General features: G+C 42.9%; 1 protein-coding gene across 1 annotated transcript in view; it reads left to right on the forward strand.

The window, feature by feature from the left end:
• rims4 (regulating synaptic membrane exocytosis 4) overlaps nt 1–10,605 on the forward strand; it is a 36,905-nt gene extending 26,300 nt beyond the window's left edge. The window contains exons 3-6 of the mRNA XM_023394637.2: nt 15–127; nt 2,259–2,360; nt 3,388–3,527; nt 9,766–10,605. Of these exons, the coding sequence (XP_023250405.1) occupies nt 15–127; nt 2,259–2,360; nt 3,388–3,527; nt 9,766–9,984 (574 nt within the window). The 3' untranslated portion in view covers nt 9,985–10,605. The remainder of the gene's footprint in view (nt 1–14; nt 128–2,258; nt 2,361–3,387; nt 3,528–9,765) is intronic.
• The last annotated feature ends 5,108 nt before the right edge of the window (nt 10,606–15,713 follow it).

The following is a 15,713-nucleotide window of genomic DNA, read 5'->3' on the forward strand; positions in this document are numbered from 1 at the left end:
TCTGCCTCCTACAGTTTGAACTACAGCGGCATGTGTCTCGCATCTGACGCCCAGTTCAGCGACTTCCTGGATGGGATGGGACCCGCCCAGTTTGTCGGGCGACAGACGCTGGCGACCACTTCCATGGGTGAGACATCCGATACACTAATCCAATACATTACATATATTACATGTTCATATATGGATTATATATATATATATATATATATATATATCTACACATAAAATCAAACATCTAAAAAATTATATATGAAACGTATTGAAACAATTTCATATATTGACATTTCCAGCCCATACAATTATTATATATGTATGGTTTACAAATATATCCATCCCAAAGCCTGTAAATATATGTTGATATCAAATAATAATAATAATAATAATAATAATAATAATCTTTATTTTTGAGCACTTATTAAACTGAGTCCAAAAATCTGAGACACTTTCCCAGAATGTGAAGATACATGTTTAAAATGAATGAGAAATGAATCCTAAAAACAAAAATAAAAATGTAGAATATTTATATGTGTGTTTTAATAAGCATGCACATATGATTTAAATATATATTATTGGTCTATAAGGTCATAACATGTTATACCATATAAAAATTCATAATATAGATATTTCTTAATATGTTTACATGTACAAATGTTAGTGTGGGGATTTCATGTTATAAACTTATATCTTCATACATACAGAGGATGTCTATATGTGACAACAATATTTCACCTTATAGGAGACATGTATGGCAACATCACTCTTGCAGTCAGTCAATCTTTTTTATTTTATTTTCATATGTATGTACATATATATATATCTATATATATATATATATATAGAAGAGAGAGAGAGAGAGGTATAGATGATTCCTGAGAAGTAAATGATGAAGTTGTGAGGGTCAGAACCAGCAGCGACTCTGTGAAACGTCCCTGAAACAGGAAATGAAAAATAAAAAATGTGTTTGAAAGTTGAAAAAGAAAGAAAGAGTTTCTCTCCTCGTCACTGAGAGCGGCTGCGTCCTCCTGAACAGGCTGCGTGTGCTGGGTCGTCCTCCTCGGCTCTGACGGGCCGTAAGTGGGTCAGTTTCCTCTCTGGCAGTCAGACTGCGTCCTTGGCCCGACAACAGTGACAGTAACTGGACCGGCTCCACCGCAGACCGGCTGTCCAGTCTAACGTTACATAATGTCAGAGGACCCAGAATAACTTGGCCGTCAGCTGCGCTCTGTCACTTCCAGAGGAACGTGTTTGTTGTTCTGGGACGTTGAACTGAAACTGTGACTTTCAGAGAGAGGATGAGAAAAGTTTCATTTCTCACTGTTAAACCTGAAAAATACAGATTTTAAAGACACACAGAACGTCTCTTTACAAAGCTGTTCAAGCTAACGTGAGCAAACACATTCAGTCATCTTGTTTCTGCTCAGCGACTGAACGCAGAGTTTGAATTTATTCTCCATCAGCTCTTCATTTCTTCAGCTGCTGTTGTTTCCCGGGATCAGGAAACTGTGACTGAATCGCACAGTGAGACTCTGTCAAGTCACAACAATGAGCTAAAAGAGGCTGAAAGTATTAGGCATCACTTCATGAAGCTAAAACAGCTTCTCTGTTTATTCTGTGTTCTGGTCGTTGCTCCTCTGGACTCTGGAGCCACTTCCTTTAAGCTTCTTTGGACTAAAGTCTCTGCCAGGTCGACATTGTGATGTTTGACTTTTAGTTCTGGATCTAAACGCAGGTTTTTAACTGGATTTAATGAGAAAACTTAATAAAGAAAAAGAGAGAAATATGGGGAATTGTGGCTGGAGGGTTGAGTAGTGACGGTGTCGCAGGGCGTGGCGTGGAGGAGATGGTCCAGGAACTTGAGGTTGTGGAGCGGGATTGGGATCTGGTGGATGAAGCAGGCAGCTGGACGGTGGGTTTGGGGAACGAGGGTTCTGGTCTGGAGTCCTGAGACTCACAGGAGAACCGGGAGACATAAAACTAGGTAGAGGAAGCCCCGCCCACTGCACCTTCACACAAACACAGACAAACCGGAGGGGCGGAGTCACAAGGGAACACAGGGAGAAAAACCAGGAAGTAACTGACTGAGAGAAACTGTGACAGGATATGATGTAATGATTTGGTCTTGACCTGGTTCTGGTTCTGGTTCTGGACTCAGACTCAGACTGTCTCACATGTTTTCCATCACTGTGTATTTACTTCATTGATAAATCATCATTTAAAAGCGTCAGTGTTGAAGTGCACCTGTGCTCTGTCCCGTCCAGGTGACGTAGAGATCGGTCTGCTGGAGAGGAACGGAGGTCTGGAGGTGGAGGTCGTCCAGGCCAGAGGACTCACCATGAAACAAGGTTCAAAGGGACCTCCAGGTCAGTCTGAGCCCCCCCCCCCCCCCCGGTCTGTCAGTTAAACGCTGGAAGTTCCCACAGCACATGAATGCACCAGGAGCCAGTGAATAACAGCTACAGGCTGCAGTGGACATTTTAAACCTATGCTCATGCATCAAAGTCTCAGCTCCACCCACGCCCCTCCTCTTTCACATATTTGGATTAGCTGGGAGTTAGGAGGCGGAGTCAGACACTGCCAAGATGGCGAGGGTGGAGCAGCTCACTCTGAGCTTCAGAAACCAGAGCGCGACGTCACAGAGGCGTCGTCCATCTTTATTTACAGTCTGCGTCACAGATGAAACTCCAGAGAAACGACCTCGAGTCGTTTTTATGATCTATTATTTTATTGCAATAAATCAGACACACAATGATTTCACATAAACACACACACTTCAAAATAAATACAGTTCCTCCAAAACCAGGAATAATGAGTGAAGGAAGAATAAATAATAAAGAATAAAAAAACCCACAAATCTGAGAAGACACTGACTCCACAGATAAAATATGGATGTGAAATGAAAATCAATCAGTCTGTGAAACAGAAACTGACCCGATCAACGTGACTGTGTTTTTAAATTTGTTTGATTGTGTAACAACAACAAACTATTAACTCTGATTGTAGCTTCACTCTGTTGCATAATATTAATATGAAAGCAGCCATTGATCCTAATTACATAAGAACAAAACAGCGTCAGCAAAACAGGAAACAACAAAAAAAAACAATGCAGGAGAGACGGGAAGAGGAGAAGATGATGAACAGAACAGGAGGCAGAAAGAGAGAGAGAGAGAAGAGTTTAATGTGAATGAACAGAACGTGAAACGAAGAGATGAAATGAAACCAGAGAAGACAAAGTTGAATCTTTAATCTTCTCACATACAGGACCAACAGTGTGTGTGTTCCAGGACCTGAAATCAAATCTAGAAAATGATAAGTCATGATCAATAATCTGTGTGTTCAGCTGATCAAACGAGGTCGTGAAAATTGACCTTCTGTCTGCTGTCGTTCCAGCCGCCTACATCAAAGTTTACCTCCTGGAGAACGGCGTGTGTGTGGCCAAGAAGAAGACCAAGTCAGTGAGGAAGAGTCTGGATCCTCTCTACAACCAGGTCCTGGTCTTCTCCGAGAGCCCTCAGGGGAAAGTGGTGCAGGTGAGACACATCCTCACAGGTCAGTCACGACCCACACCGCCCAGGAAATAGACAGGTACGAAACAGACGTTAAACAGGGTTTGATTCACAGACAGTTTTCACGCTAACGTGTTCACGGTGACGAAGCTAACGTGCTGATGTTGAACAGGCGTCTATGGTGTTAGCATGCTAACGTTTGATAACTGAGACCGTCCTCCTGTTTGAAAGAAACGAGCCCACAGGTCACCTGTGCTGCAGGTCATTATGACATCATAGTTACGTGTTGTTGCTAGGCGACATCTAGTGGTCGTAGTGATGATGACAGGAGCGAAAGGAAAAGTGTCGGTGACGTATAAAGAGAGACAGAGTCCAGGTCCGGAGGACGGATGAATGTGACACGGGAGAGCGGTGTGTTCGATTCCCGTGTTGTTTCTATTATCCATGACCGTTTGTTGTCATTATTGTAACCATGACAACAGAGATCGTCTAATGTTGAGGAAGTACGTATTTTAATCACAATCTTTTTCTAAACCTTACCAAGCCATGACTGTTATTATAGTAACCATGGCGATGAAGGCGACCAAAGACAACCTGGGACAAATTCTGTCAACACCACAAATTTAGGATGACCGTCTCATAATGTGGCTCCTCCTACAACCTACAAACCAACCAATAGGAACGCAGCATGAAACGATGAAATGATGAACGGAGAGTCCACATCAGGAGGAGGAGGTGGTGGATGGATGAATGTGACACAGGAGAGCCGTATCTGGATCAGGATCTGGGTCTGGGTCTGGATCTGGATCTGGATCAATATCTGGATCAGGACTAGGATCTGGGTGTGGATCAGGATCTGGATCTGGGTCTGGATCTGGATCAAGATCTGGATCAGGATCTGGATCTGAATCAGTATCTGGATCTGGATCATGATCTGGATCATGACTAGGATCTGTGTGTGGATCAGGATCTGGATCTGGATCTGAGTCCGGGTCTGGATCAAGATCTGGATCAGGATCAGAATCTGGATCAGAATCAGTATCTGGGTCTGGATCAGGATCAGGATCTGGGTGTGGATCAGGATCTGAATCTGAATCAGGATCAGAATCAGGATCTGGGTCTGGGTCTGGTTCTGGGTCTGCGTCTGTGTCTGGATCTGGATCAAGATCCGTAACAGGATCAGGATCAGGATCTGGGTCTTGGTCTGGGTCTGGGTCTGGATCTGGATCAAGATCTGTAACAGGATCAGGATCTGGGTCTGCGTCTGGGTCTGGATCTGGATCAAGATCTGTAACAGGATCTGGGTCAGGATCTGGGTCTGGGTCTGGGTCTGGGTCTGGATCTGGATCTGGTTCTGGCTCAGATGAAGAGGAGACCAGAGCTTCAGCTGCTTAAAAGACTTTACAGCTGCCTCACTTCCTTCTTTTCTGTTTCCTGTTCTTCACCTTTCTTTCTTTACTTCCTACCTTCCTCCTTCTCTCTCTCCCTCCCTCTCTGTCTCTCTCTCGCCCCCCCATCACTCTCCCCCCTCTGCTGATCCTGTCTCTGTGTAATTAGCCACTAAACGCCTCCCTCTTAATTATCTGCTGTCTGTGTCTCTGTCCTCCGACTTTCATCGAACTCATTCACAGTGGAGAAAGAAAACCGCTGAAATCAGCAGCAGCGCCGCTTTTCAATTTGTCACTTCCTGATTTAGCGAAGCGGCGCCGAGGATTCATTCAGCTTTTCATTCACAGCAGTTGATTTTAGACACGGGTTCATTTAAATATCACAGCAGAGGATTCAGGTTTTAGGTTCAGTGAAGGAAAATCTGCTTTAATTCAGGTTTTACAGATTTTAGTGTCTGACATCCTGCAGAGTCCCGACTGTTTCTGACTGTGTTCATAGTTGTAGTTTTTATATTTCTCTTATTAATCTCAGTTAATGTTCCTCTGTTCAAACAGGACTTTACAGCCCGAGAAAAAATAATGAAAACACTTCATCACACTTCCTGCTGCGCTGTACGATTGTGGAGTCAATCAGTTTGAGGCCAAACGATCTCTGCACAAAGTACAGGTGGATTTTTTATTAAAGGAAGTTATTAAAGGTCCCTGTTTTCCACGTTTCTAGTGTTTTATTTAATAATATTAAATTATTATGTTATATATTTTGTTTTATTTGAAGTGTTGGTCCATCAGAAGATATAAAAACCATCTCAGTGTAGTTTTACATCTCCTCTCTCAGGCTTCTCTCTGGAGCTCTAGTAACAACAGGTCGGTGAGCCAATCAGAAGAGAGGAGGCTCTGAGCCTCTCTTCTGATTGGCTGACTGTTTTCTGAGCCAATAAAAATAGAGCAGATTTCAGGTAAAAACACTGAGAGAAACCAAATCCTGCAAGGTTTGGATGGTGGGTCCAGGTGGGCGGGGCTTGGTGACTGCTTTGTTGTGACATCACAAAGTTCCAGAAGTCCTGACGGCTGGTTTTAAGGCTCAGTTTCTGAATACAGGCTGTGTGCATTTCTCTGTGGACTGATGCTTTGATACTTTCACAGTATTAATATAGAAGCTAGAGCTGATCTATAATCACACTACACATGGACACAGACCTTTACACTGGAGGAGCTTTAAAGTGTGAGGTACAAAAGCTGAAACCAGCCAAGACTGTTAAATCAGTGTAACTGTTGTATCAGTGTCTGAAATAGGGATTTTCTTATTTTGAAGTTTCAGTTTTAATCATGTCTGTACTGAGTGTCTGACACAGGCTGCAGGGTCAGGGGTTAACTGAGGTCAGGTCAGTGGGCTCTGAAGTTTGTACCTCTGAGCTGCTGTGTGTTCGGTGAATGTTCCCAGAATGCTCTGCTGCTGCTCCCGTCACTGCAGCGTAATTAGCTGCTAACGACTCTTTTTCAATTATCGGCTGTCCGTCTTTCTCTGCTCCCGTCCTTTCATCACTTCCTCTCTGATCTCCTGCTTTGATTCTGTTGTGTGTTTGGTTTGTCGACTTGTCCTGTGTGTCCAGATACTAAAGATCTGACAGGTTGTTTTCCTATTGTTATTATTTACACAGGACACAGCCTGTGACACAAAAAGTACGTGACAGAAAATTAGCTCATAACATTTAGAATATTTTTCTTTTTTACATTTCCTACATTCTCAGAGTTTATTTAGAGGGGGGATAAGATGTACTTTTAATTTTGAATTTCATAGTTTCAAAGTCATTTGTTTCCTTCAACTGCTTTTCTGTTTTCTTCCTGGTTATGTCCAATCCTCTGAAAAAGGGTAAAACAGTGACAATTGGCCAATGGTTATACCTATACTTTGATTTGATTGGGAGCAGAAGATACGCTCCACAGCAATGTTGACTGTTAGCTAAGTAGCGATAGCAACATTAACTGTAACAGCAAGTTAGCTAATGTTAGCATGTCGACTGTAGCCATCGGTAATGAAAACAGACATGTAGCATCATGGAGCATCAAGTTACTGCCACATGGAGGAGAAGAAAAAACAGTTCTGAGTCCAGCTGGAGCTTTCAGCAGCTCGTAGGGTTCTCCTCTCAGTAAACCAGACCGGTATCGGCTCCACGGTCGGACTGGGAAAGAAATTCAGACATGGACTGATCCACTGGGACTGGCTGCACCAATGACACTGATGGAGCTGGAAAAAACGTATCCCTTTATAGACGAAAGCCTGGGTCCACATACATGCACTAGTATACTCAACCTGACCGGCCAACAAAAACAAAGACCAGAGAAACTCAGATTACATCACACACAAAGGGGGCGTGGCTTCGTTCTCTGCTCAGGACGATATTATTCCTCTATATCTTCACATAAAAAACAGTTGTTTACTTGCTGTATTACTGTTAAAAATTTCGTGTACAGAACCTTTAAGCTTCCCTTCATTAGATGCACATGTACACCGAAGGATCCCACTTTATATTTAGCAGATGAATTTTCTGTCCCACTTGCTGGTGTCACGGTGCGCCCACTTCTCCTCACTTCACTGCAACATGCTGTGTTTCTCTAATTAAATCCCTTTGTCTGCGTCCATCAGCTCCTGCAGTGTGTTTGTGTTTGTTCCTGTTCCCAGAGACTGGATCAGTCCAGGATCCAGGACTCTGCATGTTTGCTCCTCCATACGTCACTCTCCACCACTTCTTCCTCCTGTCCTCCACGTCCATGTCTCCTCCTCCTCCACGTCTCCCTCTCCTGCGTTGTCGTGGTCGAGGTCAGGACCCGACACAGACGTCGATTCTCCGTCAAAGATGGAAGGAAATAGATTGAAGCAGATTTTTCCTCCAAGTCTCTGTGGAAATCACCAGCACAATCACACACACACACAAACACACACACACACACGTATGCAGACGGATATTGATTATTTTGTCTGTCGCTTGACAAGATGTCGGTCCGTCTGAGAGGAGGGAAACTTGACGAACACACACACACACACACACACACACACACACACACACACACACAGGAGCGCTGGGGGATTAATCTAATTTTATTTTCAATTACGATTTAGTCTTCCATCCATCCATCTGATAGAGAAACTATCAACAGATTTCCAAACCATCTGGATTAAAGCTAATTAACCCCGCCCTCTTAACCTCATCACTTCGCCAGCTGATCTGTCTCCTCCTCCGTTACTCCCAGAATTCTTTGTGTGCGGGATTCAAGGTTCTTTGAAGCCACGTTTCAGGAAACTCTGAGGTCTCCCTGAAGACTGAACTTATATAATATATAGTTTTAATATGAGCACAGACTGAGAGTGGAAGCCTGTTTAAACCGTTGTCAGTGAACGCTGCAGGTTTGCTGATGTCTCCGAGGATTCGGGTTGTTTTTTAAATTTTTTGCCAAATTGAGTTAGAAAGAGAAAGTGAAATATTTACTGCAGTTTCATCTCATTATGAGACTTTTAATTAAAACTGACAGAAAACTTTATTTTCCTGCAGTAAAGTACAAAAGGAAAATCCAACTGAAGCAGAGTGAAGCGCAGTGCATGATGTTCTGCAGGAAGTGTGATGTTTTTAGCCACGTTAGCAGCGTGGCGCTAAGGATGCTGGTCCGCAGGTCAGAGGGTAAATATCACGTCGAGTCAGTGCTAACCTGAAGCAAGTGTTGACACAGTTTAATCATATTACTATATATTTACTAAAACCACAATCTTTTCCAAACTTAACCAGGTGTTTGAGTTGCCTATAACCTGAGGGAAACAGGAAGTGATGCTCCAGTGTTAAAGGGGCAGTTTACCTGTCAAATCAAATCAAATCAAATCAAATCAAATCACATCACATCAAAGACAGTCAGTAGTCAATAACAGTAAGAACAGTAAAGCTTGTGGTGAAAACAGGTGTATGAAGGGAACTTTCTGAAGTCTGAGAAAGTATCCCAGATGACATCATCTCACAAACTGGAGCATGGACTCAGGTGTTTACCAGGCAGGTACGTGAACGTTCAGGCGTTCATGTGTTCAGTGGGCACCAATTTTTCAGCATTTGAGATTCTCAAATATATTTATGTCGTCCTCACATTAAACGACGAGTTTCTATTCGAGCTGCGGCGCGCTCCAGTTATCTCGATTGTTTGGCAAGAAAAATAATTTCAAAATAAAACAGGAAATCATAAATACAAAGTCCAAACAGTCAGTTTAGGGGCAAATCATGACAAATATAGTTGAGTTGTTGATATGTTGACTTCCTGATTTTATATATTAATAATAATAATAATAATAATAATAATAATGTAGCATTTCAAAGTGCAAAAAAGTCGTACAAAAAAACAGTTTTTCCACCTGGAGCATGATGGGAAATAATCTCAAAGTGTGAGACTAAAAACTCTTTAGATGTGAGAGAAGGTCAGCATAGGTGGAGTGAGAGCGAAGGGGCGTGGCTTATAGAGCTCCAGCCATGGGTCGTTTCCTCTCACTCTATCTGGACCAGCCAATCAGTGGAGTTCTTTGAGCTACTGGGGAAAGATCGCCATCTACAGGTCGCCCGGCAGCTAGCGGATCGTTCACACACGACGGTTTCATCTTAAGTTTGGGCTCAGCCCCAATTGTTTACAACATCTGGCTCATACTTTGGTCTTTTGTAATTCTTCTAATGTGTGGTTGGAGTAAGATGACAGTTTTGAAGGTTATTACATCGTCACTTATCTTTGCATTTCAATATCTGAAGATGTTTTCTTGTTCAAAGACGCCTTATGCTTCCTCTGTCATGTCGATGAGCTCTGCGTTTATGTATTGATCTATTCTAAACAAATAATTGTCTTTTCCACAGGTGATCGTTTGGGGCAACTACGGACGGATGGACCGCAAATGCTTCATGGGCGTGGCCCGAATCCTGTTGGAGGAGCTGGACCTCAGCACGATGGTGATTGGCTGGTACAAGCTCTTTCCTACCTCCTCCATGGTGGACCCGACGATGGCGCCGCTCATCCGCCACTCGTCCCAGATGTCCCTGGAGAGCACCATCGGGCCCTGCTGTGAGCGCTCCTAAGACTCACGTCAACACTTAAATCTGTTGTTGTTGCGACTAAGATTTCGTTGCCGTCTCTTTTTATACGCCCTGTAACCTTGTGCCCCGGGTCAGCCGGGCGGCGCCGCCTCTGGAGCGGGTAGTCGTTAAGAATCACTTCGACAGGTCCAACCACACCGGGGAACGAATCACTCCCCTGATCGGGAAATTATTTTACAAATCAGTAGGTAGTTCTGGCTCTCATTGGAAATCTACTGTTTCTTTTGATGTCGTATCAGACTGTTTCCCGAGGACTCATGGGAAACACGTTTCTTTTGTTGTTGCAGCCCCTCCCACGCACAGGAACACTTTGCTCTCTTCAGATCTCTTTGATGAAAAAACAAAACCCTCCTTAATGAGGATACTTCAAACAGACATTGATCACATCCTCCTGGGACCATGATGCACCGCGGCCTCAGCTTCGCTTCACATTCGATTCTCACTTCCAGGAACGCTTGTCTGTCTGTCTGTGTCCTCATGAAGGGACCGGACAGACCTGGGTGTCCACGTGTCCGGAGAGAAGGTGGGACTGTCTTCAGGTCGTCTGAGACTCTGGTCTCCAGGTGGGAGGGGGGGCAGGATCTGAAGAGGACCGAAGAGAAAGATGACAGAACGTTTCCAACACTGACCTGAGTTGTTTTTGTTTCCTGTGTCACACATTTGACCTTCAGTAGCAGTCATGTGACATGAATCAAATCCTCCTTCATCGTCTGGAAGGATCTAGAACTGAACCGGATCAATGGGATCCAGAGTTCTGCAGCCAGGTCTAGGTCTCGCTAAAAGCACGTTCTGAGTTCTCGACCATCTACCGTTACGATCGAAGGGTTTGAACATTTTCATTGCAATCGATCAAAGTATCAGCTGAGTGCAATCTTTTGTGGGAGGGGCTAAGTGGAATCAGCTGGTGCTGTGATTAGTCGGAATGAAAACCTGCAGCCACATTTTACCTGCTGGTTTCTGGACTCTGGAATAGATATTTACAGATTATGTCAGTCACTTCAGGAGGTGGTTTTGGGATTAAAGTGCAAACTAAATTGGATGTTATGCATGAGATATTTTATCTCCACCCGTCCATTTTCTTCTGGTTATCCGGGGGTGGGGTCACGGTGGCTTATCAGCTCCTCCTGGAGGATCCCGAGGCGTTCACAGACCAGATGGGATTTGTAATCCCTTCAGCGAGTTCTGGGTGTACTTCAAGGTCTTCTCCCAGTTTTGTAAAAAACATGGCGGCTGTCGGACCGGCCCTGCTAGCTAGTCAAACCTCCGTCCTCCTGAGTAAAGCTCGTTGACGGGAACACAACGAACAGGACCGACGGGCTGTGGAGAACACGGGCTTCAGTCTGTGGGATCTCAGTCCAGCTCTGGTGGGTCTGGTGGAAGGAGGCGGACAGACAGGAAGCAGCTGGGGAGGACGTTGACCGGGTTAACCAATGAGGAGGTGCCAGTTCCAACAGTCATACCTTGACTCAAGTTAAGGACAGCGATGGAGCGTGGAAGGGGTTGCTATGGAGACCGCTACAACCCACCAGTCCCGACACCCAGCTGACACACCGGAAGTCGACTGGAGTGAGACCTGAACTCAGATCCTGGTGCCAGTTGCACAAAACACCTTAAGTTAAGATTTTCCTTAAAGTCTGAATTAAGATTTCCTTAAAATAAAAACAGTTGCAAAAACACCCTTAAGTTTTCTCCTTAAGGTTTCCTTAAAATGTTCCCTTAAATATTTTCGGTTTTCTCCTGATCTTAGTCTTAAACTTAAGGAATCACTTAAAGTCAGTTGAACTGTTGCACAAAAGACCTTAGAGACTAAAGTTCACCTGGTGAAGTTCCCGTCACCAGCTTCCCAAAGGTGATCACAGATATCACAAGTGCTAATGGCAGCAAATCAATGGTCTCCATGGCAACAGTAGGATTTTACCGCTGTAAAATTTCTTTCATTGCTGCAAATTACCTTAACTTTTTTCATTAATTAAGGAAACCTTTGAAGAGATTCTGTGTAACACCCTTAAGTAACCCCCTCAGCCGAGGAGAAATTTAACCTTAAGTGTCAGACTTAAGGAGAAAACTTAAGGTGTTTTGTGTCTCCGCCTCCTCTGCCCCCACATGCTAACACAGAGGGAACCAGGCAGATGTAGAGGCTCTGGTTTCTCTCATGGGGAGGGAGGATGTTCCTCTCGGCCTGCCGACACCACAACATGTAATATTTGATTAGATTTGCATTTAGAATTAAAAACAGATGAAACGTGGTTAAAACCTGATCAGGGTACGATCCAGATTCAACAGGCAGAACCAGCCTGGTCTAAACGGGGTCATTTCCTTTGATTCAGTTCAGTTTCCACACTCTGACACACGATGCTGACAGTGTAGGGCTGAAAACCTGCTGTAAATCCCAGTGTATCTGTAGTGAGCTCAGACTCTAGAAGTAGATTTTTAAGATTCCTCCTCTCCTTTTTGTTTTTGTTTTTAAAGTTTTGGCTAACGGTTATTTGAGAACAGTTTCTACTGTGCCAATTTCTACCAGCAAGTGTCTTCTCCTTCCTCTTCCTCCGTCACCTCACGGCACGTGAGGGAGGAAACAGAAACAACCCGCTCACACCATCTCGACAGCAGTATTCAGGCTGCGCACAGAAGCGTCACTTTTATTCTAAATTACAGCCCTAATCCACAGACCGAGGAGGCACCTGGTGATTAGCCATGCTACAGCGTGGAGGGGGGAGGGGAGGAGGGAGAGAGGCAGGGAGGGAGGGAGGAAGCATGAAATGTTCCTCATCCAAACAAAGGATCTGTTCTGGACAGATGTGAAGTTTCAGAAAGGATGAATTTAAAGGGAACACAACGTGCACACTGTAGAGACATTTCTAGTTTATTAAAGAGCAGAAGTTCATGTGTTTCATTTGGGCACTTTATGATTCTTAATGTCTTTTTTTAATGTGTAAATATTAACGGCTGTTCGTGTCTTTCGGAGTGAGCCAAAGTTCATCTATAACGACTTAGCTGATTCACGTTAAAGGGACGGGATATCCTCGCTAGTTAGCGTAAGATTGTAGCATTAGCTGGTAGCATCTGCATGACTGATTAAACCTTCTAACTGATTAGCAGACAACTCGATAAGACTTAGCATGAGCTGAACGCTACACAGAGAGAGGAAACGCAGCCGGAGGAAAACACATGTAGCAGTTTAATTCAGATTTTTACTAAAGAGACTGACTCTGTTTCATTTGGGGCTTTTTTTTCTTTCACAGACAAAAACTGAAATCTGTAAAAAATAAAAATAAAAAAATAAGGAAAAAAATATCAAATTTTTTTGCAAATGAAATTTTGTTTTTTAACGTCTAGGAAGATTTCAGATCAAAATCGAGTTTCTTGTACTCAGACTAATCCACTAATGTTTTAACTAAACCATGGATTCGGAGTAATTTTACTCTGAGAAGAAAAAAACTTTGAAAAAGTGGCCTCTGTTTTTCCAGTAGCAGTGTTGCAGGGATGTTAATAATATTATCTATTTCCAAACAAATTAGCCACATTCTGTAAAGCAATAATCAAACAAACATCCAGTCATTGCAGTTTTCTTTAGTTGCTCAGTAAAACTGTGTAAAATGACGAGTTTGGTCAGTGGTTTTCACGTCAATCAGATCTGACGAGACTTTTTAAAGGTCCATATTTTCTATATAATAAAATATCCATATTCAAAAGAAGATATATTTAAACCATCTCCATGTAGTTTTACATCTCCTCTCTCGGGCTTCTGAGAGAGCTGAGTGATCCAATAAAAATAAAGCAGATTTCAGGTAAAAACACTCAGAGAAACCAAATCCTGCAAGGTTTGGATGGTGGGTCCAGGTGGGCGGGGCTTGGTGACTGCTTTGTTGTGACATCACAAAGTTCCAGAAGTCCTGACGGCTGGTTTTAAGGCTCAGTTTCTGAATACAGGCTGTGTGCATTTCTCTGTGGACTGAGGCTTTGATACTTTCACAGTATTAATATAGAAGCTAGAGCTGATCTATAATCACACTACACATGGACACACACCTTTACACTGGAGGAGCTTTAAATAATCTTGTGACAGAAAAAAATGTAAGGCAGCAGGTTTATTCTGAATTAAAAAAAAGAAAAAGAAAATATCTCTGAAGGTCTGATCACATGACCTGAAAACCACTAGTTCACGTCATTTAACTGCAGCACGTTCATGTTTTGTTTTTTTTATTATTCCAGGGAGAGCATCATGTCGTTTCTGAGGATTTCTGTGAAATGTATCACCCCATGAAACAGCAGAATTTCTGATTTGAAAAATGCATGATAATTTTTCACAACAGAAATTTGTTTTAGCTGTGTCCCAGTTCAGAGGCTGAATCTGAAGACTGACCGCGTCACAGCAGCGCGACTACACTGTCCCAAGATTCATTGCATCACGGTAATGAAAATCAAAGTTTTGTGTTCCAGCTCAGTTCAACAGTTTACAGTACAACTGTTAAAACCAAGGACCTTAAAATCTCAAGCTATTGTGAAACAAAGTAACAAGTTGTGAAGGTTGCTAGGCAACAGGAGCTCAGACTCAACTGTAAGGGCAGGAACAGCTGGTGACACAAAGAGAAAATCCTCCGTAGACCAGACCGTCTCATTCGGTTCAGTCTTCACAGGGTCACACTTTCGTAAACCGATGCGTCCCCTGAATTGTGACACAGCCAATGAATAGCATGGATTTTAATCTAATGACTAATGAATGGTAGTTAGAACAAAGTGTTTTTTTATAAACAGAATGAATAAAAGGTGATATTAGAACAATATATACATATATAAATATAAATATATATCTAAAATGATTGAAGTAGTTTAACTGTGACGAGAGGAATGTGTCTTTGTCCGTGTTCTTTTTTGCCAAAACTCAAACATATTTTAGGGCTGATTTCTCACCTGAGGACCAATGAGAGAGGAACGTTTACACACGTGACGTTACATTTTCTTTTTTCGGTGACCCGTAAGCAGAATGCATTCTGGGTAAAACAACAGTATGATCTGGATTTAGTGCATGTAGATCAGAGTTATAGATGTAACCATCATAGCGGTTTCTACATCAGCTGCCTGTTCAACATGAGTCATCTTAATCCATGTTTAACAGCTGATTGGCAACATGGCGACAGCGTGGCGTGCATGCAGTGAATGATGGGTCGTCTGTGATGGCTACAGGTGTGTGAACATGCATACAGGTGACCCACACAGGAACACTTTCTTCTCTAATCGTCGCAGAGAGAGGGACAATATATTTCAGGATGAAGAGCAGTTAATGTTTGTTTATTAAAGGTGCTATAGGTACGTTTTTGCTATTGCTACATAGCTAAAATTAGCATTAGCAGTGGCGGAAACAAACACCAATGTTACTCTTGTCTGTATCACATCTTTTCTTATACTGAAGTTAGCATGCTAACCAGCTAGCTCCGGCGTGGTCGGAACGTTGGCAAAACTGCTAAGTAAACAGCTGTTAATGCTAACGTTAGCTATGTAGCAATAGCAAAACTTACAAATACCTCCTTTTAATTGTGTGATTTTGTTCATCAAAGCTTCTTGTTCATCGTCTGAGTTTGTTTGTGACATTTTGTGTCTTTGGAGGGAAACAAATGAACCACAGTCTGTTTTTACCCACCCCACCCCACCCCCCCTTTTTTATTTTGACTGTGTCTGCCACATGGATGTTAATGATGTATCTACTACTATCA

The sequence above is a fragment of the Seriola lalandi genome, unplaced genomic scaffold, assembly GCF_002814215.2.
Source record: "Seriola lalandi dorsalis isolate HSWRI2012SDOR001 ecotype SW California unplaced genomic scaffold, Sedor1 jcf7180002054950, whole genome shotgun sequence".
Classification (NCBI taxonomy): domain Eukaryota; kingdom Metazoa; phylum Chordata; class Actinopteri; order Carangiformes; family Carangidae; genus Seriola; species Seriola lalandi.